At 36.0% G+C, this 27683-nt stretch overlaps 1 protein-coding gene and 3 pseudogenes across 5 annotated transcripts; 2 read left to right on the plus strand and 2 right to left on the minus strand.

The window, feature by feature from the left end:
• LOC130999004 (pentatricopeptide repeat-containing protein At1g80150, mitochondrial-like) lies at positions 1–3421 on the minus strand. 5 transcript variants are annotated; one of them, XM_057924470.1, is made up of 4 exons: positions 3065–3421; positions 1236–2903; positions 1095–1143; positions 1–63 (listed from the first exon to the last, which is right to left on the minus strand). In XM_057924470.1, exon 2 carries the CDS (start codon positions 2753–2755, stop codon positions 1475–1477), a length of 1281 nt encoding a protein of 426 aa, XP_057780453.1. In that variant the 5' UTR covers positions 2756–2903; positions 3065–3421; the 3' UTR covers positions 1–63; positions 1095–1143; positions 1236–1474. The 5 variants fall into 5 exon arrangements, with proteins under 5 accessions (XP_057780453.1, XP_057780452.1, XP_057780450.1 ...); XM_057924469.1 differs by having other exon boundaries at positions 1236–2954; XM_057924467.1 differs by lacking the exon at positions 3065–3421 and having other exon boundaries at positions 1272–2978.
• On the minus strand, positions 1–27218 carry LOC130999006 (pentatricopeptide repeat-containing protein At1g80150, mitochondrial-like; annotated as a pseudogene).
• Positions 10154–12039, plus strand: LOC130998654 (uncharacterized; annotated as a pseudogene).
• LOC130999007 (protein DUF642 L-GALACTONO-1,4-LACTONE-RESPONSIVE GENE 2-like) lies at positions 17560–19212 on the plus strand (annotated as a pseudogene).
• Positions 27219–27683: the final 465 nt, after the last annotated feature.

The raw sequence follows: 27683 nt of genomic DNA on the forward strand, positions 1-27683 counted from the left end.
TCTTCTCAACAGCAAATCCATTGTTCTTCAGAATTTCAGCAACTGAGACAACTGTTGAGATTGCTATAATAGCATAAGAACAAACACAAAATCAGTACAAAACCAGGACAAAGAGAAAAAGAAAAAATTAAAAATCATACAATATGGGATGGGATCCACTCAGCAAATAAAAAACAAAGTAGAAGTTCAGAATTCACATTCTACAAAATAATCTACATCAAAATCATGTAGATCAGATATGTACAGGAAGCAGAAAATAACTTTTGCTCCTCCCTGCCACGTAATGGCTCCAGTAACGAGTGCTTATCTATTTGCAATAAATTACTCTAGAGTACATTATGGTGGAATATGTTGTATTTCATGGCACAGAAAAACATCCTCAGCAACTCGCAGAAAGAGAATGAGTAGTAGGCTGCCAGCACAAATACCAATTAGACATTTTCACATGACTAACTGGTCCCGAGAGAACCGCACCACAATCTTAGAAACATACGGAGCAGTCGGAGCAGTGTAGTTTAAGGCACATCAGAAGAACACAGTAATTCAACCACTAATAGCTCTTGACAGGGTTACGGTACGGAACTAGTAAACAGGCACATTGCATTTCTAACACAGGAGCAACCGGAAAATGTCACTGACCATTGGGCAAGTGAGCTACTCTTACAAAGCTACACATTCTACACAACACTTTTACACAAGCAGGTAGCACCTCCTTATGCCATCATAAAGTATAGACCAACATAACTAAACAATCTATCATAGCATCTTGACACCAATTCCTTCCTTATGAACATAGAACTAACATAGAACTGAAAACAACAAAAGGACTAAAAGGAATTGATATGCTTAAAGAACGTCCAACTCATCACAGCAAAAAGTTTCTAGTCTAGAACTCAAGATGCTTTCACAATTCACGTAAAATTGGAAACGCGTTTGACAAAACAGAGCATAACCCAACAATCTAAACCCCTTTCATTCTTATCAGTCACGATCAACATTATTCATACAAAATAAAAAAATGAGAATCGAAACCGATAACCAGGTAAAAGGTCGAGGAAAAACACATTTAATGTACAAATAGGGATTGGAGTTACCCATGCCAAGTCCGGAAAGCTCCACCTCACTGTGTTGCTACATATACCTCTAGATAACACATGACCTCAAATAAATTAAAACACAATTCATAACAGATGTCGAATCCGAATAAGCAGATACAGACACCAAGAAATCTATACCTTTGTAATGTAATTGAGTAATTGAGTTAAACTTACGACTTAGTGAATCCGTCCTCTTAGAGCTTTCACATCACTAATAACTCATTCGGGCAGAACCAGAATCGGCTGAAGAAATTACATGCAGTCACCAAAGGTAGTATCTCAAAGGCAAAGCTCCAATCGACCTTGCTCTGCAACCAATCAATCAAATTACCTCCCTATGAGACGGTTGACCCGTCCAATAAATTAGTTCATTTCCTTCATACTAAGGATTTCATGAATTCAATTTGAGCCGAATTAAAAGGAGGTTTCCTTTTCAAAGCAAGACTATAGATATGCCTTGCCTTATCAATCTTCTCAAGTTTTCCATCTCTGACCAGGCCATCGATCAGCTTGTTGATGGTGTCCACACTAGGATACCAGTTATTCTCCATACTTTGTTTACACATGTTGTATGCCATGTCGATTTCTCTTGCTTCACAGAAATAATGGATCAAGGTTTGGTAAATTTTTTGATTTGGCTTGTAGCCCTCACTCCTAAAAGCAGAATACACATACATAGCCATTTTTAGATTTCCCATTTTGCAGAAACCTTTGATCACCAAATTATATGTGATCTCATCAGGAAACTCAGGAGATTTCTTCAATCTCCGCATGTAATCCAACAACTTATTAGCATCCCATGTACGCCCCTTATTTACCAAGTATTGAATCCTCACATTGAAGGTCGCAATATTGGGAAGACAACCTTTTAATACCATCCGGCTCCACAATCCATTCGCAATCTCTGGCCAGTTCGACTTGTAAGAGGCCTCTATAAGCAAGGTGTATGTAAAAACATCAGGAGCTAGTCCCCATTTTCCCATCCCAGCCATGACAAGAAACGCCTTATCCAGTATACCCATTTCACATAAACCCTTGATAACAATATTAAAAGAATATGCATCTAGCACAATTCCAAATCTAGCAGGAACATCATTTAGAAACCAATTAATCGCCTGTAAATCCCGAGATTCAGTCAATACCTTCAAAGCAGCATTGAATGACTTAACAGTCCTCACACAACCATACAAATGCATGTCACAAAACGTATTGACAGCATGCTTAGTCATTCTAGCCCTCCCATACAACATAATTATTCGTATAATGAACCCTTCCCGACGACCCTGTGGCAGAGTCTTCTGATGCTCAAGCAAATTCTCGATATAATCAAGCTGGCCCGCCCCAGCTAACCTAGAGACTGTGTCCTCAAAGACAAATCGGTTCTCAACAACAAGCTTATTTGTGGCATTGGCCTTAAATAAATTGAACAGTTTCTCAGGGTCCCTTTCATTCTTTAGCTTAACCAATGCAGGCTCATCTACTGAACTAGGTTTTCCAGCACTACTGCTGGCGGAGATAACTTTATTAACGGATGAAGAAACAGCTGCGGTGGCCAGATTACGGTGGGTGAGCATTCGGATTACGGATCGGATTTTTGCTTGATCCGATCCGATCCGAAAATCCGAAGTTTGAAGAAAATAAAATCCAATCCGAACCATATAATCCGTTGATCCGAATCCGAAAATCCGAAGTTTTCGGATAAAATCCGATCCAAACCGAAAAAATCCGAAATATAAGCAAAATCCGAAAATCCAATTGAGGCTGATGCACCTACCCAATCCTCAAATTCGAACACAATTCATAAGGCTGCACCAATTCATTCGAACAAAATTGAAACACCTGCACCAATTCATAAGGCTGAAAAATTCGAACACATCAACAAAATTCGAACACAATCATAACTCATAAATCATAATTAAGCATCAATTTTCAACATTCTTGAGGTTCACTAAAAACTAAAATCGAACCTACTGCAGCCTGAAGGAATGACGCGCCGATGAGGTGCTCTGGGGAGGGCGTCTGAAACTCTGAGGTCAGAGGTGGAGGGCGTCGGCCGTCGGGAAGAGAGGCGCAGATCTGCGGCGCTCTGCGCTCGAGCTTCGAGCTGCTCTGGGGGATTGCAAGCGCGGAGGTGGCGTGGTGGGCGATTGCAGGCGCAGAGTAGGTGGGGTGGCGGCCGGCGGCCGGCGGGATGGGACGGCGCGGACCGCGCGGTGGAGACTGGAGAGGGATGGGAGTCAGACAAGGCGCGGTGGTGGAGCTGTGGCTGTGCGGCGCTGATTTAGTTTAGGGAATTAGGTTTTAGGTTTTACTTTTTAACATATTCAATAATTCAAAATTATATATATAGCTGTTTGATATATATTAAATACAATTCGGATTTCGGATTAGTTCGGAATTGAAAAGTACTGATCCGATCCAAATATCCGAATTTTTCTTAAAATTTGATCCGATCCAATCCAAAGATCCGATTAATCCGAACCAAAGTTTAAATTTCGGATTGGATCGGATCGGATATTCGGATTTCGGGTATTTTGCTCACCTCTGTGTACGGCGCCAAACCTGCGAATCAGTCGCAGAGTGAGCATGTTCTAGAAAAGCCCTAATTTTCATGCATACCCACCGGCCAAAATCACAGATTTTATCAATAAATCGCCGCAAAATGCATTCACCTATCTCAAACACCCACAACAAAACCAAAATTTTTTGATCGTGGATCAAATTAATCAAATCCCATCTCGAGAAACAAATGAAATCAATCAAATGCAGCACAAAATCCCAGAAATAAAATCCAACCAAAAAACGTAATATAATAAGCCCCAAAATCCAAATGAGGTTTCCCCAAATTGCAGATTAGAATCTGGGCAAGTGATATAATAGCTAAAACAATGCGAATATTGAATCGATATGCTTTGTTTAGAGATTGGAACGGATAAATAAGATAATCAAGATAGAGGAAGAGATGGGTTATATACATATATTTGTATGTATATGTTAGTTTGGGTGAGTGGAGAGGGTTTTGAGTCCATGAGAATTTTAGGTTAGGGGTTTTGGGTTCAGTTTTTACATAACTGAGGTCTTATTGATCTGATGCACGCGGTTACACGATAAGTTTTTTTCCCTGCTGATGTGGCCAAATACTATTGGCTTTCCTGTAGCGCCGCATTCGGCTGGCAATGGAATTGACTATGCTCTCTAGCACTCAGCATCAGTCAACGTGGTTGATCTCTTTCGTGACACGAAATTCCCTTTTTACCGCTAAATCTTGTGCACAGTGTTTTTATGCATTAAATGGAGACAAAATTTAAAAGCTTAAAACCAAATAAAGAATAGGGAAATGCTGAACGCACATAATATGTGCGCACATAGTTGAATATTTTTGTCATTCTATAAAGTGTTAATGGGCAAAAATGCCCTATCCCTTATGTGTTTTTTGAAAAATGCCATCTCTTATCATATAAAACATTTTATGCCCTACATATGTGAAGTGCCTAATTTACCCTTTGATGTTGATGGGTTTGCTTGGTTTTTTGTGAAAGTCTTACACATTTGACCGATTTGACAGCCATCGGTCATAAAAGTCAACGATTTGACAGCTATCGGTCAAGAGTATATGTGTCCGGCCGGTGGCTAGATCATGTGTCCGGCCGGGCGGACACATGTTTTCACCGGCCGGACACATGTTTTCACCGGTCGGACACATGATCTAGCCGGTCGGACACATGATTTTATCGGTCAGACATGTGTCCGATCGATAAAATCAAGTGTCCGGCCGGTGAAAACATGTGTCCGCCCGGCTGGACACATGATCTAGCCACCGGCTGGACACATATACTCTTGACCGATAGCTGTCAAATCGTTGACTTTTATGACCGATGACTGTCAAATCGGTCAAATGTGTAAGACTTTCACAAAAAACCAAGCAAACCCATCAAATCAAGGGGTACTTAAAGAATAGGGCATGAAATTCTTTGTATAATAAGAGAGGGCATTTTTACAAAAAAAGATAAGGAAGTGGGCATTTTAAATTTTCACTCTATGATCATGATAAATCAAAATAATTGTATTTTAAATAAAAAAACTAACAAAATCGTGTTTATATCTTTTTCTAAAATGAAGTGCCAATTGTTATGTATAGGATCTTGATTAGTGGCCGTATCAATATTTTGTTTCCAAAATTGTTGCAATAAATAAAGGGAAAAAATTTCCAATATTAATTAAGGGTAATTTAGTAATAATAAAAATTCAAATTAGGAAATAAATTTTCAAGGACATTATGTGCGCACATATTATGTGTATTTAGCAGTACTCTTCGATAAAATATCACAATTTGTACACTAAGGTTCCAAACTAATATCATACCTCAAGAGATTTCGTATAGTGTTAACGGGCGAAAGCACGCGCATTCATAATTTATCTATTAAAATTATCCATTTATTAATAAATATATTCAATTTATCCTAAAGTAAAACGATATTGATGAGTTTGCATTGTTTTTTGTAAAAGCTCTTACACAATTGTACTTATGTAAGAAAAATGTAAAATTATTAGTTAAAAATTATATAAAATCTGAGAAAGAGGCATTTATTATTAACTCGCGTCACTTTGTAACCCTACTATAGTACTATACTATAAATTTGAAAATATGAAAAATTAAGGCACGTTTGTGTTATAAAAATATTAATACGAAGGCGAAAAAAATACAAACTTATATATATTATGAAATAAAAATAATTCCGAAGTTAATGGCTTAACTAGTCGTCGATAACCCTTAGCTGTCGTCACTATCCGCCGTGATATATTAGATGTAGATTATTTTTCTAGATGTAAATATATCACTAGCCGCCGATAACCCTTAGCCGCCGGAAAATTATCCTCGTGGCTAGTGTCGGTGGCTATGAGTTATTGGCGGCTAGTTAAGTCATTAGCTTCGATTTTTTTTTTTTTTTATAATATGCATAAGTTTGTATTTTTTTCGTCTTCGTATTAGTATTTTTTTAACACAAACGTGCCCTAATTTTTTCAATTTTTCAAACTTACAGTATATTAGGGTTACAAAGTGACGTGAGTTAGCAATAAATACATATTTCTTATATTTTGTACAATTTTCAACTAGCAATCTTACACTTTTCTTACACAATTGTACTTGTGTAAGAAAGTGCAATAACTTTTACAGAAAATAATGCAAACCTATCAATATCACTTTAGTTTTGGGTAGATTGAGTATATTTATTATAAGGGTGGGTAGTTTAAATTTCAACCCTTTCATATATACTCGCTCCTATTTAAAATGAATATCTTTTTAGGCTCTTTTTTTCCAGTCCTGATTCCATTATTACCTCTAATAACTCACCTTAAAACCCACAATTTTTAATTTTCATTAATCACAAATTAATAATTTATTAAGGGTAATTTTTGGCAAAAATAATTTTTTGAGGAAGACATTATTTGAATAGAAAGAAGTATCCTGCAGTGAATTGATAATAATAATAAAAAAAAAGATAAACTAATGGAATTTGCTTTCGTATTCTGCGTAGACTCCAGAAAGACTATGGCTGAGGGTAATCAAACTAAATTGAATAGTGTTAAACTCAAATCCAAATAAAAAGGTTTAATCTTACTTTGATTTTATCACATTAATTTAGATTAGGCTTTGAGCTTGAGCACGAACGTTGTATTAAGGGAGCTAATTATTAAAATAGGACTGTAACTTTCAGTGTTCTACAAAAATAGGATTATATGTTATGAAATTTAAAAATGAGGACTATATGTTACAGAATTTAAAAATGAGGACTATAACTTCCAATTTTTATATTTACACTACTATATGTCCTCATTTACACTACTATATATCCTCATTTATAGGAGTGTAAATGTAAAAAATAGAAATTATAGTCCTCATTTTCAAATTCTGAAACATATAGTCCTCATTTTCAAATTTCGTAATATATAGTCCTATTTTTGAAAACATTGAAAGTTACGGTCGTATTTTAACTATTAGCTCTGTATTAGGGTGTGTTCTCTTTGTGTGATAAATTTATTATGATAAAAGAGGGGATAATTATAAATTCTCCTTTTGAATCTCATTCTTTTTTCTAATTTTTTACAAAATAGAATTTAACAATTTTTCATTCCTCATTTTACTTCAAGTAGGGATAATATTATCACACTAAAAATAGAGGAATAATTTATCTCTTCTTAGAGTGAAAAGAATTAATAAGAAATGGTGGAATTCACTATTGTAGAAAATGAGAGGAAAAAAAAATAAGGCATTTAAAAATATAAATTTTAGTTATCCCTCATTTTTTTATGATAACTTATCAAACAAAGAGAACACACCTTTAGAGTAAACGGTTAATGATAGCTTTTATCCACTTCCAAAGATAAAACTTTAAAAAAAACTCACTATAAAAAGGAACTATAAAAATTACTCATTTTGAGCTTGAAAAAATACTAAGTTGTCCTTACTTAGATTTGAAACTTCATCTCAATATTATATATATGTTACTCAAATCCCAAATTTTGTTTGATATACTTGATCAATGCGAATCGAGCATGTTGAACATTAATGACAAATATTTAACATGTTCGACCATTGTTAGTTGAGTAATCGAACAGCCTCAGAAAAAGCACACGAATTACAATTCTCCAACCATATCACGTCCAAAACATACACTATATTAATTAATTTTTTTAATCATGCTTAAAAATGTGATCTTTAAACTAGAAGGGAAAAAGTGAGTTTACATGCTTAATAATTAGTTAGATGCTTCTGCTTCAGTCTCAAAGAATAACGGTAGGAAATTGGTTTTAAGTTGACCAATATTTAATTAATTTTCAAGTATCGAGAACATTTAATTTAACAGAAGTAAATGGCACAGTATCGATCCACGTTTCAAATAAATGATCGTAGTATATTTATCTACTCAAAACCGATTTCCGGTAAGTAAGAAGTAATTAATTAAAGTTTGATACTTGAAATATGGAGTTGTGGAAAAGAGATAAGTATTAAAGAGATATTAATGTTTATCCCATATTGATTTGTAGATAATAATTATTATAGTATATAAGTTATTACATCCAGTGACGTAGCTAGAGGGGGGCAATGGGGGCACTGGGCCCCGCTGAAAATTTTAAAAACATTAGGGGTATTTTAGTAATTTTATATTTGATATTAAATAAATACATAAATATTAGTATTATTTTTAGTAATAATTCCAATTTCTCTACTCAATCGTATATGAGATACGTTATCGAATGATTGTCTAATATCTTACATCAGAAATGATGAATTTGTAAATATGTACTAATGAAACGATTATATAGCGATTTCAAAACATGAAAATTAAATAGAAGAGAAATTTTATGATGGTAGAATATTTATTTTTATTTTTGTAATATTATGGTGCAACTAATGTAGCATTATGATTTTATTGAAATTGCTAATATTCGGAGTCTTTTATAATATTATGATTATTACTTTCTTCGTCTCAGCTAAGTTGATCAACTTATTTTCGACAGAAAATTTAAGAACTTAGTATTTTAAGTGTCTTTGGTAATAAAGTGAAATAAGTGATTAATTTTTTATTTTTTTTTGCTTATATATATTTATTCCATATAAGAAAATTGATCATCTTAATTGAGACGGTTAAAATTTTTTTTACAAAGTTAGTTGGAACCAAGAGAGTATTTGGCCCCCCCTGACTGAAAAGTCTGGCTACGTCACTGATTACATCAATACATGAAATAAAACCGTGTGTACAAGTGATGGGTTGCAAAGTCCACACGCGCGCCCCGCCACTCGTCCGCCTCGGCTCCCGGCATCAAATGGGCTAGAACAGGAAGCTGCGCGGTGACCTTAAAGGCGTCGATGATAATACGGTAGACCGGATTTCTTTTTATTTTTTAATTTTTTTAAGAAGAGTAGTAATTAAAATTATGTCGTTTGATCGATAAGCTTGTCACATCAATTTTATTTTTTTCACGTCAGCTTTGATATGGGGAAAAATGAAATTTATGGAAAATTTCAAAAACTCTCAATATATATATATATATATATATATATATATATATATATATATGTTAGCACTAATTTTATAGTATATGGTAAAAATCAAAATTTTACTATAATATATGAATTTATAATCAATTATATCCTAAAAAATATTACACATGATCTCATATGCATAGCAAACGAGGTAGATATATAGAGGAGGATATGGGCGGAGCCGCCGTAGACAGCGGAGGAGGATTGGCGGTGCTGACGTGGCGGAGGACAATTATATTAATATATGGTGGTTTTCCTATATTTATGAATATTCAAGAGATTTCTTGCACTATACAATCGACAAAGTAATTGCAAGCTGTAAAGTTGTTCCACGCTTGCAAAATCAAAACAAAACTATCCAAGAAAAAGAATCAAACACATAAATAATTAAAATATTGCAGAATCCGGTGGAGACAAAACGAATTTTGCATGCGTGAAAATTAGTATTTCAATGGTACAAAAAATGTTTGACTCTTGACTCCGTGATTCTGTTTCCACGAGTTGATGTACAGACCTCATTCTTTATGAATCATCCTTGCAATTATCTGTTGATCAATAACACTACATTATTTATAGTCATAATATATGAAATAATTTTTTAATTAATTTAATTTAATCATTAAATTGATGGTACAATTCAATCTATAATAATCTCTCCAATTTTAGTCAATTAAATGTTAATTTTCTATTGAGAGATGGAATATATTGTTTTTTTTATTTAAGTTTTCATTTCATAAAAAAGTTGATGTGGGGTAGAAGATTTTAAAAAAATAAGAAGATATAGCAAAAATTTACTAATATTATAGAAATATAAATTTTTATTAGAAGCTAAATTATGTCTTTCTAATAAAGCACTTATTTAGAGAGAACCTCGAACGCATAAGAAATTTATGGCTCAAAATAGAGAATTTTGGACGACGATCGAGTTAGACATTACGAGACTGCCTGTAAAGTCCTTGACATTATACCCCAAGATTATTATCATACGATTTCAATGATATATAATCAAATGGTCGTATTAATTCAAGTAAGGTAGAACAAACAAACAAACAAATAACAACAATAAAAAAGAAGGATGGTTCTATTCATAGCCCCCATTTTACTCCTTATAGCCCCTCTATTAATATTAATAATAATTAATTAAGAATTTACTATTCTACCCTATATTTTATAGCCCCCAAATTTTATTAAACTTTAAATTAATTATCACTTCAATTTTATAACCCCCATTTCATATTGAAGAATTCATAGCCTCCCTTCCCCCATTTATTCGTTCCCCCATTTCATATTGAAGAATTCATAGCCTCCCTTCCCCCATTTATCCGTTCATAGCCCCCCATAAAAGAAATCACAATTCATCAAAGATTTAATCAAATCATCCGTCCCTTTTCTCTCAACATTTGTGCCATTGCTCTGTTTCTTCATCAAAGAAGAAGTGAGATTCTTGGGCACACCCTTTTCCGCAATTCCCTTTTAACCATTTGCAGAGATGTTCTTGGCTCCAGAGGCAGATTCCGACGATGAATTCGCCGTCGTGTTAGCTGGTTCGGAAGGTTTTGTGGCCGAAATTGTGGTCTGATTCGGCTTCAAGACTTCAACTTTATCTTGAATTTGAGTCTGATTTTGCTTCGATACTTGTCGCCACAAGTCACCAACCGTTGGGAAACCTCCTGGGCTGTTCAGAACTCGAGAATTAGGTGCTCCGTCACTTCCAAGTAAGTCCCTTTTACCTGCAGAATTCTGTTTTTGAGGTTTTCTTGATTGAGTGGAAGTTGAAGTTGATGCCTTTCTGCAGTGAAGTTGAAGCGCCGGCGACGGTGAAGTTAGGGGAAATGAAGAAGAACGCTGAGTGCTATGGGGTTTTCTGTCTCACTTATGATCTCAAAGCTGTGAGTTTTTTATTGCACACACTGCGCTCGACATAATCCTCATGTGTTTTTCCATTGTTTCTTTTTTTGTTAGACTTAATTGTTTGTTTACGAGGTTTTGAGAGCTAGAATTAGTAGTTTTGAGTATGTAATCGAACTAGTTCAAATAAAGCCAAGATAATTTAGGTAATATACAAATATTGGAAGTAGATCAATGGTGGGAATAAGTGAAGATTGAATGTTTCATCATGTAAAACTCTTGAGACATTACTACATTGCTTCATTTACTTGGATCAGAACCGATGTTCTAATGTGCGGATGCACGTTTTTTTATTGTGTGTGTGTGTGTCGTTGGTAGGAAGAGGAGACGAAGTCACGGAAGAAGTTGGTTAACATTGCTTTCTCTGGTGTTGCGGGGATGATATCCAATCATCTTCTCTTCAAAGTAAGAATTTTTTTTACTCCAATAATATATAAGTTGGGATTCTATTGAACAATCAATGCAGAAATGAAGGCTTCATTGTGAAGTATTTACAAGTTTTTGAGTAATAAATTTTTCTGATCTTTCAGCTTGCTTCTGGTGAGGTTCTTGGACCTGATCAGCCAATTGCATTGAATTATTAGGATCCGAGCGATCACTGCAAGCGCTTGAAGGTACGAATTTACCAAGTTTGCACCGATGTATGCCGTACACAGGCACCTTCTGTCCCTTTGATGTCATGACAAAGGGCGGTGCAAGTGAGATTAGGAAAATAGAAGTTTCTTTGAGTGTCAGTTTACTAATTCCGATGACGAGTGATGTGTGACACAGCTAGTGCCGTGCCTTCAGTTTATCGTTGTTATATTGAGATTATTCTTTATAATTTTTAATCTTGCAGTTTAATTTGTTTTCTTCTTTTTGGTTTTCTGAGGTTATGAGAAATGGGAGGCAGTTTGAGGCAACAATACTTGAGCAAGATAGTAAGCTTGAGTGATTTCCTTTCCTTCTTTCATCCAATCAGTATCATCCCTACTTACTTAAAAGCCCTCGAGGCCAGATCAGAGTTACTCATTCCAACACTTCCTTATCACTCTCTATCCCCTCCTAATCCAATCAGCATATGAACTGATGTTTGCAGAATTTAAAATGTTATCACTTTGCTCTTGTGTCATACTCCTTTTGCGTGCTCTCCCTGAAGTAGTTTTTCATAAATATTTAAAAAATACATAAAAGTCCATATAAAAACGTATTTTAGAAAAAATATTAAAACTTCAAACATTAAAAAAAAGTGGTGGCAAATAAATACGTGTAATATAGGGGCATAAAAAAAAAAAACTTTTGTATGTTCTTTAATTACGTTTATAGAATTCATTTTTTTTTACCAAAAAAATTTTATTTATGGTAGCTACCAGTCTACCTCAAATATTTTTGGTTGAATATCTAGTACTTTAAACAGTATTGAAATTTACTTTTGTTTAGTCATTAACCCATATTAACTTTTGTCTTGCAACAAACAAACACCCAGGGTTTTTAATTAAGGGCCTCTTTTAAGTTAGGGTCGAAAATAGTCCAGATGGAACTGATATAGTGCTAAGTCTCAGTTAGTTTGTCAGCTTGCGTATTTTATGCTTGAACACGCTTGACTAAATTTCTTCAATCTAAATTATATACTACCTACACTGACATAGCGTATGCAGTTCATTGAAATAAACAAGTAGAGCCTAAAATTATGTATGTCTGAATGTCTCAAACCTGCACATGTGCTACTTTGAAGATCCTGTATGTATTTTTATTTTTTGGTTGACATGTTTACAAAAATGGCATGGCATTCCTATTATAGTCTCTTATTGTTTTGCAGTCAAAAGTAAATGGCAAGAGTCTCTATCCCGGACAGGAGGATCTAGGTGGACGTGGGATTAGCAGAAAAGCTTCTATGCTCAAAGAAAACGAAAATTCACACTCCACTTCTGATCTTTGTGATGTGCCATTTGAATCTGATAGGAAAGAGAAGTTAAAGATGGTAATTGGCAAATCAAAGAAAGATGCACAAGAGACAGAGAAAAAATCCCAAGAATGTGGATTTACTGTAGATGCAGCTGCAGCAGCTGTTATCCTTAAGGCTGCCACAAAAGGAATTAAGAGCTCTGGTTTGCGATACATCACTAACACTGCCTCAAATTCGCATACTAATGCTATTAGAAATGAGGAGGGGCAGCCTGCAAGTTCAGGCAGTCTTCAGCCCTTGCTACCATTTAGTACCGGTGAAAAGTCTGATAAAAGTGGAAGTTGCAATATCTCTGCAATGTTGCCAAAGACAATTGCTGGAACAGCTTCTCATGAAGTTGCAGGAGGGGATGATTCTTCTAATGCAAATCTGACAGAAGTGCAGAAGCTGAAAGCCGAGAGGCTCAAAAGGGCTAAAATGTTTGTGGCTATGTTGAAAAGTGGGGCATTCCCATCTAGAACAGAAGCATCAAGAGGATCATCAGCAGAACCAGTAGAACCTGGAGTGTTGAAACCTGCTGCTAGGCTCGTTGTGCTAGCCAAGAAAGAGAGGGCAGCTTCACTGAGGCAAAGTGAGCGACAATCAAAAAGAAAGTATGGCTCGAAATCTATTGCAACATTTTAAACAATGTAATAAAAGCTTCTAAGCATGCAGTGTGTTCCACTTAGATAAAATTTTATATGAGATATGTGAATGCGTGGTTAATGCATCCCAGACATGTTCATATGATCAGAAACACATGTATTTTGTTCCCATGGAATCATAAAAGCAATATAATACACACAAAATCTGACAAGCTAAGGGTCTTAATCATCTTATATACTATTCAATTAAATAAGATAAAAAAATCAGGAAACAACCTGTTTCCTTCTACTTTTGACTATTACAAATGCCGAAAAACATTATAGAAGCATGTCAAACATAAGCACTTTCACATATATTCTTCAATTAAAGTCATTTCATATCTCAACATTGAAAAGAATGAATGTGAGACCATCATAAATTAAGAAAAATTTAAAATACCTGTACAAAATGATTGCCATTTACGAATCCAATCGCTATTACCCTATGTTGCGATTGTGGCGGTGGACTAGATCGCAGAGGAAGATATGTGCAACATTGTTGTTTAGAAATATGAACTAGTGCCACATTATATCTCGTAGCAACCAAGTGACCCATATCAGGTAAACTCATCCAGTTTTTATATGGGGCTGGAGTTGAAAAAAAAGATAAAGCATCCAACAATTCAGCAACACTTTCCACTGACCCGTAGAACTTCACATAATAAGAACGATGACTGCATAATTCTTCAACCAATTCTCCCCGAACTTTTGACCAATTATCTTCCCCAAAGCCAAGTAGACCTGCAATTGCACGAAAACCACAATGTTCATCTGCTTCCACATCAGTTATACTACGAACATGTTGGTGTATATATAATGGAAAAGAATCCAAATAATGCATTGTGCGGTTAGATCTTTTCACTGTTAATTTTGCTCGCTCTTTAGTGGTAACTGATTTTGCACTAAGCATTGCTTCATGCTCGGAAGCTAATGTCTCAACAATTTCAAAGTATGAAGGATCACGACGAGTTGAGTCAGACTTTTTGTAGGATTGTCGTCCCTTGGTCTTAGCCTTTTGCAATGGTGGAGTAAGAAAAGTTGTTGTCGGATTTCCAAGCTCTCTTAACTTTCTTTTCAACATCAACTTTCCTGTTTGATCAGAAGCATGAAAACACGATAATATCGTATTTATTTCATCATCAATACTCACCTCGAATTCATTAGTACACTGGGTTTTTTCTAAATTCAATTTCAACCAGTGAGGATGAATACTTGAAATAGAAATCGGGCGAGAATCTCTCAAGCACTCAGCAATCTCATGTGCACAAGGCAATCCATGTGTACTTTTGATAATGCACTTACATAAAGATGAGTCAACTCCAATATCATTCGCTCGTTTTGACTCATTAAGAATCGAATTTAACGCCTTCCTAGAAACAAAACCCCGCAACTCTCTGAACAATGCAGGCTTGAAATTATGTTCTACCACATATTCAGGCTTTGCTCGAATGAAGCTTTGATTTCAATGTGTTGCGTCTCAATCATAGAGTTAATTGTATTCCAAGAACTTTCAAAATCACTCTGAGATGAACCGAGGGATCTCTTTAACTTTGCTTGTGCACTCTCAACTCTACAAAAAAAAATTATATATAAATTAATTAATTTGGGTTCTTAATATCCTAGAAAAAAGAAATTCATATTGCGCATAAATATGATTTCATTGAATAATAAGTATTATTTAATTAATATTATAGCTAAATACAATTAAAATAATATTTTTAAAGAAAAAATGTTGGATCTAAACAACCAACGTACTTTCATCACTTCGCGCGAGGCTACAGTTTAGGTAATTACATTTTTTTTTCTTAATAAAACGTTCTTTACCTTTAATTTTAAATTATCACATGTAATTTTATTATCATTTAATCAAACTAAATTTATTTTCCTTGAATATTATAGGATTGCATACTTTCAAAATCACAAATACTATAAATAGCAGTCAACTAAAAATTGCCATAAAATATTTCTAATATATTAATTCACTCATGTATCTAAAGTGCTTTATACATGAAATCGACAAATTAATTCACATAATTTATAAATTAAAAGACAATAAAATACAAATTATAGGGCAAATACCGAAATTGGAAGAGTAATGCAATTTACCCTATGATTGGTACACGCAAACAATAAATAGCTTTGGTTAAATTCCTGCTAGCTAGCAAGGTGATAAAGACCAAAATACCCTTGGACTTTAAACATTATAAATAACCTTGGAAGTATCTCACAGAAGCCTCTCTCTAAAAATAGTCATAATTGTGAGTGAGGGAGAACAAAAATGAAGATAGTGCTACTGCTACTCTCAGCAGCTTTCCGCATCGCGTTATCATCAACAACTCATGACGGTAATAAGCTTTCCAAATTTAATTACTACTATTTTTCACGCTTTTTACGTACTAATTTTTTCACTAGATTAGTGCATTCTATTACGTTCGTTATCTCGTCGAATAAATGCTTCCGAAAAAGAAAAAAGAAAAAAAAAACTGAGGAGAAATTTGTAGTTACTTTTTTTTTGAGAGAAAAAATTTGTAGTTACTTGAATGTATTGCGTTGTTGTTCGTTTGGGTTGTTGAAAAATTAAATAAAGAAAAATCGAGATCAGTATATCTAGTGCGAGGAGTTTATTAAAGAGTGTTGGAATATAAAAATAAACTTGATTTTTTTTTAAGTGAAGATATTTGTATTAGAAATATCTAGAATCAAGATATTTTAAGAAGAAAAAGAAAGAAAGAAAAATATAGAGAATTCTAGAAAAAGTGACTAAGTGAAGATATTTTGTAATAGTAAAATAAGTATAAAAATCTAGATAGAAATCAAGAGAATACTAGAATTCTCACTTAACTACTATATATATGTGGAGGTTGTATCAATTGAGTAATGAAGTAAAGAAGGAAGTGAATTGAAGAAAGATTGTGTTAGCAAACTCCAATCCTCCCACTCAAATTCTTAAGCACACACACGTCCACAACCAATTTCTCCAAATTTCCTCCTACCAATTAAATAAATTCTCCATTATATATTCTTATATTCCAACAAAGAGGTCGTGTACGAAGAACGATGATATATATTGAGATAATATAGTTTCTGAAATTGAAAAAAATATAATTATATATATATATATATATATATTTTAAATATAATTATTTTAAATTTCTAGATTATAAAGATCTATATGACTTTATTGAATAAATTTGTGATCACGAGCTAGTTTGAATCCTATAAGGTTAATGTTTTTTTTTTTAATCTATCATGTTTTACATATATAGAATTTATAATATGTTCATAATTCGTAATTTATTTTTATACTAATAGATTTGCTACCAGCGCATTATTTTGTTTCTTCATCTGGTCAGGAGAGGACATATATATAGCGTTTTCTTTGAGACAATATAATAAAAAAGTTCAAGTCCATGTGCATAGTTTGGTATGGAAATGAATTTAATGTGATGAAATCTAAATTAACATCGCATGCATAATAAATGCAATTGTGCATGCAGTTGCTTTATGGAGCAATTGATTATTTTTAATACGGTAGATATATAGGCCGCGTAAAATAGTAACCTGTCGAGAAATTCTTTTTTATTAGTGTTAATTAAGTTCCTCAAAAAAAAAAAAAAAAAAAAAAAAATTAAGGTGATAGTAGCAACTATCGAGGATTATCCTAAAAATAGTATTATTTGGGCAAAATATGTTTAGATTAAAAAAATCAATTTTTTTTATGCGAATAACATCATTGCTATAATTTATCATAATAGCATTTTGCCAGCACAAAGTGAAGGAGACCATTGATACTTTGATTTTTATGGAGTATTTATTACTAGTAGTTGTGGATAGTTAAAAAATTAATTGTTGATAAATGTGTGTCAGTACATTTTCATTTTTATTTAGACAATAATTATAATATTATATGGTTAATGTACTATTGTCTACAATATATATACGATGTCTGACAGCCTTTCCTAAACAGATGAAGCATGTATGTCACGCAACCTCTAATCTCCTCATTGTTTTTAACTAGTAATCTTTGTTACCCTTACATCTCAACATCACAATTTTTCTCTTTTACTAAATTAGAGATTGTTCGACATAACACGTGGGCACAGTGACAACGTGACATTAATTACAGATCGAGATTTATAGATCCAAACCATTAGAACATGCACAAATCTATAAGAACATGCTCGCAATATTTTCTAAGTTGGAGGATTGAGATTCGCAAATTATTCCTTTTTCGCTTAAAAACTATTCCTTCAAAGAAAAAATTAAAAAAATATTTAATGTATTTTGAAAAAGAATGATGAGAAATTTTGAAGATTTATTTTAGGGCAAATACCAAACGGAAACTTCGAGTATGGGCCAAAAGCGTGGCAAATGAAAGGGACGAAAGTGACGGACCCTCATTCCATCCCATTTTGGGAAACCAGCGGCTACGTGGAATACATAAAATCGACGCGCTGCTGGTGGTGCCGGAGGGGGCCTCGGCCGTGCGGCTGGGCAACGCGGCCACCATCAAGACGAAGGTGAAGGTGGCCAAAGGAATGTTCTACGCCATCTCATTCAGTGCATCAAGAACATGTGCACAAGAGCAGAAGCTGAGGGTCTCAGTTTCACCAGACAGTGAGACCAAAGATTGGGGAATCTGGCCCATCCAAACAGTGTATAGCTGTGACGGATGGGATTCCTATTCTTGGGGATTTGCGGCCAAGTCCAATGAGATGGAGGTTATGATACACAATCCCGGTGTGGAGAAGGATCCCGCTTGTGGCCCACTTATCGCACTCAAGGCCTTGCCCAAACCTCTTAGACAAAAAGGCAACTTGTTGAGAAACGGCAACTTCGAAGAGGGTCCATACATCTTCCCCAACAGCAGCTGGGGTGTCCTAATCCCTCCCACCCTGAAAGACGCCAACTCCCCCCTGCCCTGCTGGATGATCGAGTCCCTCAAGTACATCGATTCCGACCACTTCCGCGTGCCCCAGGGCAAACGGGCGGTGGAGCTCGTCGCCGGAAGGGAAAGCGCCATCGCGCAGCTAGTCAGAACCACGCCGGGGAAAACCTACGACCTGCTGTTCTCGATAGGCGACGCCAAGAATTCATGCGAGGGGTCGATGATGGTGCAGGGAGAGAGATTATGCAAGTTCCTTATGAATCTAAGGGAATCGGAGGGTTCAAACGTGCTAAGCTTAGGTTTAATAAGGCCGTCTCGTCTCGCACTAGGGTTAGGTTTTTGAGTGCGTACTATCACATGAAGAGTGATAATTCGGGTGCATTGTGCGGCCCGGTTGTTGATGATTTGAGGTTGGTTAGTGTGCGTAATCCGGATCGGGTTTAGGGTGATGATTAATTATACTATGTGTTTCTTTAATTTGAGATGCATGAGGCCGATCGAGTTCGAGTTATTTTTTACGTGTAAACTATGAGATGTTTAAGCTTTTGTATTAGTTCATGTTTTTTTATCATTGATGTTTAATTAGTGGTTCGCGATCAAATTTGATCACGTGAGTTTTTAAATATTACGTACGTGGGCTTATACTCGTCATCAATGTAGAGAAACATCAGAATGAGATTCAGTATACCATACTTTATGTCCTACTTTGTGTCTCACTTTCAATTTTGTTTAATTTCTTATGTGTATTTTTTTAATTTTAATTTTATATGCTTTAGTTTAATTTGGTGATTATTAACTACAACTTATTCCATCAATTTAAGGTATATAATTATTTTTTATCATTTAATTTCGCTTTTATTAGTGAATAATAGGTTGATAAATTCAAAGTCATGATATATACTTTTTAAAAAAATTAATTTTTTGAAATAAAACTTCAATATAATTCATAGTATTATAATAAATTTTATTTTTATAAAAAATATTTTTAAAATAATAGATATAAGCATGAGACATAGTGATACACATGAAATTGTGAAACACTGAATCTCATCTCAGAAAAATCATCACATAATTTAATTTGTTCGGATTCGTCCCTTGGATAATTGAGGTCCGGTGCCAAATATATATTTGACTTTTTCATGAACTATATACATAATATAGGAAAGGATTCAAATAATAATATTTTTATTGTAAGAACTGAAGTAATTCATACATTTAGTGTATATATAAATCTCAATTGAACCAATTCCTACCTGTATCTATATGTTCTAATTATATAACAATATTGACTAATTATTTGTTATGTTCTAATTATATAGTAACAATATTGACTAATTGTTATATATCTATGTGCATCAAACTCGAACAGACCTCCTAAATAGATAAATTAAACGTGTATATAATATGTCTAGAATTTTGAGAATCGTGATCATTGTTTGTGTATCATTGTTGGTGTATCTTCAATCTCAAATTTTTTTAGCTTTCTGTGGGTTATCGTAACATATTTTGGTGGTTTTTAGTTTAGTTTTGATTGGTGTAAAATATATAATTAGTTTATACTCCCTCAATCCAAAAAGTATATAACCTTGGAGTTGATACATGTTTTAATAAAATGATTGATCGATGCATTTTTAATGAATAAATGGTAGAAATAAGTTTTTGAAGTTTAAATTATCATTAACAATTGAGTGTGAGCCATGTTTTCATTATATAAAGGGTGTTTGTTATGTTGAATTATAAGGGTAAAGCGTGAGGTCCATGTCCTAAAAACAGAGATATACTTTTTGTGGATATTGAATAAGACAATTGTGTTGTACTTTTCATGAACAAACGAAGTACTTATGCTTATAGAGTAATTCAACAACAACTTTTGTTAAAAAAGTTTAGCATAATTAGAAAAGTCTAAATATATAAAAATATTTTATAATAATTAGAAAATTTTTAAAAAAAATGATGAAAAAAATCTAGAAAATCAGAAAAAGTTCACGTGGATTGATGTCTAGAATGAAATTAAAATGTTGAAAGCTAATCACATTCGCACGTAAAATTTATTGTTGAACGATCAATTGACCACCCGTTGCCGTTAGTATAAATAGGTCTGATGCTAATTTTAAAAGTTTTTACCATGAAATTATGAAATACTTAGAACATAAATACAAGACGTACACATTAACCTATAACTTTGTTTAGCTTAGAAAATTACATTAATGCATTTTATACATACTTTGAAAATTAATCTTAATAAATTGCATATAAGATATATTATTTAATATTTTACCTCAAATCCAATATTTAATTACTTTGTCGTTGCTCAAAAATAATAAGTTTAAGGTATGAGGGTTAGACAATTTTCGATTTTATTTTATCTTCTCCAATAAAATATTTATTTCTTAAATTTTTTATTTTCAAAGTTTGTATTCTTGATACTATTTCATTGGAAAGAATTTGTATTGCACATCCTATACTAACTTATGAGGACTATAGAAGACAATCGATTTTGAATTGCTGAAAAATTAATATTGCCGATTTTGAATTACTGAAAAATACTGACTATTTCAATGCATGCATATACAAATTATAGTGAAGAAAATGAATGTTCAACACTTACTTCTTTTTAGCAAGAAAGAATTAAGTAAAAAAATATTTAATTTTCTTTTTGTAAAAAAAAGGAAATTAGAAAATGGTCTAATAAGCAATATTTTCATTTTTAGACTATGCGCTCCTATATTCAAACAATTTGGTTTTTGATCCCGGCAAGATGAATGATGGACAAGAGAGAATAGCTAGGGTCCATCAGTCGTTTCTTGCAACAAACGAAGATCTGCTTTTTGATCCCGGCATTGGCATTGACAATTTGGATTTGAGGACAAATCCTCTTCAAGAAGAGGAGAATGATGCAGCCCAGAGCAGAGCTCCGAGTGCAGCCCAGAGCAGCGGAATCAAGCAGAGCAGCGGACAGAGCAGAGCGGAGCGGAATTGCCAGAGCAGAGGGGAATTTCCAGAGCAGAGGAGCGGAATTGCCAGAGCAGAGAATTCCCAGAGCAGCGGAGCGGAATTGCCAGAGCAGAGGGGAATTGCCAGAGCAGAGAATTCCCAGAGCAGAGGAGCGGACTTTTCAGAGCAGAGGAACTGTCCCACCAGAGCAGAGCGCATTTGCCAGAGCAGAGGAATCGTCCCGCCAGAGCAGAGCGCTTTGTCAGAGCAGAGGAACCGTCCCGCCAGAGTAGAGCGCATTTCCAGAGCAGATGGATTTCTCGCTAGGGTTATTTTGACTTACTGAACAAGTTCCTTTTGTTTCCAAGTTTTAGTTGTTTCCTTGTTTTTAATTTTCCTTTGTTTCTACGTTATTTCCTTCATTAGATTAGGGTTTAATTTGCCTATATATAAGGCTTGTGCGTGAGAACATAAAGATAACTTTTAACATATATTTTATCAATCAAATTTGTGAGATTATTCTCTCTTGAGGACTTCGAGTTCTTCCTGAATTTTTCCCAAGCAAATTCAATTTATCGACGTAACGGCGAGTTCATCATCCCTCGTCGCGTGTCATTCAGCGTCCCCGAGTTGCTGCACCGATCACATCGTTGGGGTCTAGAGATCCGTTCTCTAGGAAACTTCGTAGATTAGGTCAGGGGTTTTGGGATATCCACACTTTATCTTTACTTTATTTCTCGTTTCAAGTCTTCCGCGCGTATTTATTTGTTCATTCCGGTGAAGTTCAAGAGGTTACCGGCGAATACCACATCATCTGGTTCATATCATCTGATACCTCATATCAACAAGCATGAGCACCAAACACACACACTTGACATGTTTTTGCGAGGCATGCACATGTCACCAGAGGGGGGAGTAGGGTGTACACCCACCACCAGCATTCACTCGGGAGGGAGCAAAGGAGTGCTAATCGATGTTTAGCAAGTTGTTCCAATAACCGTAAGCCACGAAAGTTGGTTGCACCCCCCGGGTCTTCCATGCTCCGTGCAGGGTGTTCTCTTAACCGTAAGCCACGGAAGTTGGTTGCACCCCCCGGGTCTTCCATGCTCCGTGTAGGGTGTTCCAATAACCGTAAGCCACGAAAGTTGGTTGCACCCCCCGGGTCTTCCATGCTCCGTGCAGGGTGTTCTCTTAACCGTAAGCCACGAAAGTTGGTTGCACCCCGGGTCTTCCATACTCCGTGCAGGGTGTTCCAATAACCGTAAGCCACGAAAGTTGGTTGCACCCCCCCGGGTCTTCCATGCTCCGTGCAGGGTGTTCTCTTAACCGTAAGCCACGAAAGTTGGTTGCACCCCCCGGGTCTTCCATGCTCCGTGCAGGGTGTTCCAATAATCGTAAGCCGCGAAAGTTGGTCGCACCCCCCGCGTCTTCCATGCTCCGTGCAGAGGGTTACTGTTCAATCGTAAGCCGCGAAAGTTGGTTGCACCCCCCGGATCTTCCATGCTACGCGCAGAATGTTCCAGCCGGCAAGGAGGGAAGCAACAAAGGAATGCACACAAAGGAGGGAAGCAACAAATGAATGCATACAAAGGAGGGAAGCAGTAGAGGAATGCTCTGCCACCGTCCGTGACCCAAATGCTCTACCACCGTCCGTGACCCCAATGCTCTGCCACCGTCCGTGACCCCAATGCTCTGCCGCCGTCCGTGATTCCTATGCTCTGCCGCCGTCCGTGATTTCAATGCTCTGCCGGGATTTCAATCCTCTATCGGGATTTCAATGCCCCGCCGGGATTTCAATGCTCTGCCGGGATTTCAATCCTCTATCGGGATTTCAATGCTCTGCCGGGATTTCAATCCTCTACCGGGATTTCAATGCTCTGCCGGGATTTCAATCCTCTGCCGGGATTTCAATCATCTGCTCGCTGGTTTTCTTACACGCGGATTATCTATTGGTCTTCTCACGCGCTGGATTTCTTACGCGCTCAACAACAGGGTATATTGTTCAGATTCGACAAATATTTATGACGGGTTTTCTCACATGATCAGAGTATCATATTTCTCAACTTCGACATGGGTCTTCCTATGTTATTCGGGTATTCTTGCAACGGTCTTCTGATTCATCCAACACAAAGCATTTATATTGTTTATCTATGCAAAGTATTCAATATGGGGTATTCTCAGCGCTTGTCTTCTTATGCGCCCAAAGAAATGGAAATCATTTATCTTTGTCAACATTCAACAAACAAGAAGGAAATCTAACTTGGAACTACAATTCCAAACTCAAGGGGAAAAATGCTTATCTTTGCTTTCTTACAGTATTAAAACTCTTATGTCTTCATGATTTGCAGGGATTAAGGAAAACAGCACAGCGCTGGCTTTAACAACATTTCGCTGGCTGAACACGAAGAATACCCGGTTCAACCAGACTAGGGGGAGTAGCTGATGAGGACGGAAATATGCACCAGCGCTGTGCTAAACATAACGGGAATATTTCTAGTTATGACTATTATTATCATTATTGTTATTGTGGTTATTTCTGATATTTGATACAGGATTGCCCTGACTCTCGGCTTGGCTCAGCTCGGCTCCGCTTTCCAACTCTGATGGCTCAATTTCAAGATGTAGATTAGAATAACGGGGCTTGGGCTTGATTCATTGGGCTAATGGGCTTTAGGGGTCTAATGGGCCCAAGGGCCTTAAGTTTATGTTCATGCTTATAAATAGGGCCTTGATGCATAGATTAGGGGGAGATAGTCATTATTTCTTAGCCTACAACTTGTAAAGTGTAAAATACTCTCTCAATTATAGTGGAAAACCCCCAACACCCCCGTGGACGTAGGTCTTCTCGACCGAACCACGTAAATCCGGTGTCGTTTACTGCTTTTATTTACCGTTTTATTTCTCGTATCACCAAAGTTGCATTTAAGGATTTCAGGTCAGCCTGTCAAATATGTTTGTGCCTCACAGTTATTCCTCGTGGTCAATTTACGGACTATGTCACAAATATTAACACAAAACAAACGAAGTGAGCTTCTTTAGTAAGCTAAATTAGAGGTTTGTTAAACAAGAACCCAAACATGAGTTCAATCATGTTAAGCTTGCCAAGTGTGCATTAGAATTCAACAGGGAACATCAGCAAAAGGGAGTTCCCCAAAGCAACCGGAGGCACTAATACAACTTAGCTTGTAAGACTAGTGCGGTTACTATATTTCAGAGATTTAACGTATATGAATAGGATGTGAAAACAAAACAAAATGCACCCTGTTTTGTCCTCCCTCATGCTCACTCTGGCAACCCACTCTAACTCGTTCCTACATATTCTTCTAAACTAACATGCAACAAACAACTGAATTAAACAATTAGTCTAGCCCTTCAATTTACCAACTGTTGGAGCTTCAACATAATCAATGGGGAGTCACCTGCTGCATCCGGCAATCAGCTCAAAACCTGAAGACAACATAATTTACAATATTGGACTATTGGTTTTGCACTACATAATCGTGACAAAGCCATTAAAGTAATTGAGTTAAACTTATGACTTAGTGAATGCGTCCTCTTAGAGCTTTCACATCACTAATAACTCATTCGGGCAGAACCAGAATCGGACTGAAGAAATTACATGCAGTCACCAAAGGTAGTATCTCAAAGGCAAGGCTCCAATCGACCTTGCTCTGCAACCAATCAATCAAATTATCTCAAAGGCAAGGCTCCAATCGACCTTACACAAGCAGGTAGCACCTCCTTATGCCATCATAAAGTGTAGACCAACATAACTAAACAATCTATCATAGCATCTTAACACCAATTCCTTCCTTATGAACATAGAACTAACATAGAACTGAAAACAACAAAAGGACTAAAAGGAATTGATATGCTTAAAGAACGTCCAACTCATCACAGCAAAAAGTTTCTAGTCTAGAACTCAAGATGCTTTCACAATTCACGTAAAATTGGAAACGCATTTGACAAAACAGAGCATAACCCAACAATCTAAACCCCTTTCATTCTTATCAGTCACGATCAACATTATTCATACAAAATAAAAAAATGAGAATCGAACCGATAACCAGGTAAAAGGTCGAGGAAAAACACATTTAATGTACAAATAGGGATTGGAGTTACCCATGCCAAGTCCGGAAAGCTCCACCTCACTGTGTTGCTGCATATACCTCTAGATAACACATGACCTCAAATAAATTAAAACACAATTCATAACAGATGTCGAATCCGAATAAGCAGATACAGACACCAAGAAATCTATACCTTTGTAATGTAATTGAGTAATTGAGTTAAACTTACGACTTAGTGAATCCGTCCTCTTAGAGCTTTCACATCACTAATAACTCATTCGGGCAGAACCAGAATCGGACTGAAGAAATTACATGCAGTCACCAAAGGTAGTATCTCAAAGGCAAGGCTCCAATCGACCTTGCTCTGCAACCAATCAATCAAATTACCTCCCTATGAGACGGTTGACCCGTCCAATAAATTAGTTCATTTCCTTCATACTAAGGATTTCATAAATTCAATTTGAGCCGAATTAAAAGGAGGTTTCCTTTTCAAAGCAAGACTATAGATATGCCTTGCCTTATCAATCTTCTCAAGTTTTCCATCTCTGACCAGGCCATCGATGCAAGTTATTCTCCATTCTTTGTTTACACATGTTGTATGCCATGTCGATTTCTCTTGCTTCACAGAAATAATGGATCAAGGTTTGGTAAATTTTTTGATTTGGCTTGTAGCCCTCACTCCTAAAAGCAGAATACACATACATAGCCATTTTTAGATTTCCCATTTTGCAGAAACATTTGATCACCAAATTATATGTGATCTCATCAGGAAACTCAAGAGATTTCTTCAATCTCCGCATGTAATCCAACAACTTATTAGCATGCCATGTACGCCCCTTATTCACCAAGTATTGAATCCTCACATTGAAGGTCGCAATATTGGGAAGACAACCTTTTAATACCATCCGGCTCCACAATCCATTCGCAATCTCTGGCCAGTTCGACTTGTAAGAGGCCTCCATAAGCAAGGTGTATGTAAAAACATCAGGAGCTAGTCCCCATTTTCCCATCCCAGCCATGACAAGAAACGCCTTATCCAGTATACCCATTTCACATAAACCCTTGATAACAATATTAAAAGAATATGCATCTAGCACAATTCCAAATCTAGCAGGAACATCATTTAGAAACCAATTAATCGCCTGTAAATCCCGAGATTCAGTCAATACCTTCAAAGCAGCATTGAATAACTTAACAGTCCTCACACAACCATACAAATGCATGTCACAAAACGTATTGACAACATGCTTAGTCATTCTAGCCCTCCCATACAACATAATTATTCGTATAATGAACCCTTCCCGACGACCCTGTGGCAGAGTCTGCTGATGCTCAAGCAAATTCTCGATATAATCAAGCCGGCCCGCCCCAGCTAACCTAGAGACTGTGTCCTCAAAGACAAATCGGTTCTCAACAACAAGCTTAATTGTGGCATTGGCCTTAAATAAATTGAACAGTTTCTCAGGGTCCCTTTCCTTCTTTAGCTTAACCAATGCAGGCTCATCTACTGAACTAGGTTTTCCAGCACTACTGCTGGCGGAGATAACTTTATTAACGGATGAAGAAACAGCTGCGATGACCAGATTACGGTGTACGACGCCAAACCTGCGAATCAGTCGCAGAGTGAGCATGTTCTAGAAAAGCCCTAATTTTCATGCATACCCACCGGCCAAAATCATAGATTTTATCAATAAATCTCCGCAAAATGCATTGAGCAAAAATTTAAAGTGCCCACTTCCTTATCTTTTTTTGTAAAAATGCCCTCTCTTATTATACAAAGCATTCCATGCCCTATTCTTTAAGTACCCTTTGATTTGATAGGTTTGCTTGGTTTTTTGTGAAAGTCTTACACATTTGACCGATTTGACAGCCATCGGTCATAAAAGTTAACGATTTGACAGTTATCGGTCAAGAGTATATGTGTCCGGCCGGTGGCTAGATCATGTGTCCGGCCGGCCGGACACATGTTTTCACCGGCCGGACACTTGATTTTATCGATCGGACACACTTGATTTTATCGGTCGGACACATGTCCGACCGATAAAATCATGTGTCCGACCGGTGAAAACATGTGTCCGGCCGGCCGGACACATGATCTAGCCACCGGCCTGGACACATATACTCTTGACCGATAACTGTCAAATCGTTGACTTTTATGACCGATCGCTGTC

Source organism: Salvia miltiorrhiza, chromosome 8, assembly GCF_028751815.1.
Source record: "Salvia miltiorrhiza cultivar Shanhuang (shh) chromosome 8, IMPLAD_Smil_shh, whole genome shotgun sequence".
Taxonomy (NCBI): Eukaryota; Viridiplantae; Streptophyta; class Magnoliopsida; order Lamiales; family Lamiaceae; genus Salvia; species Salvia miltiorrhiza.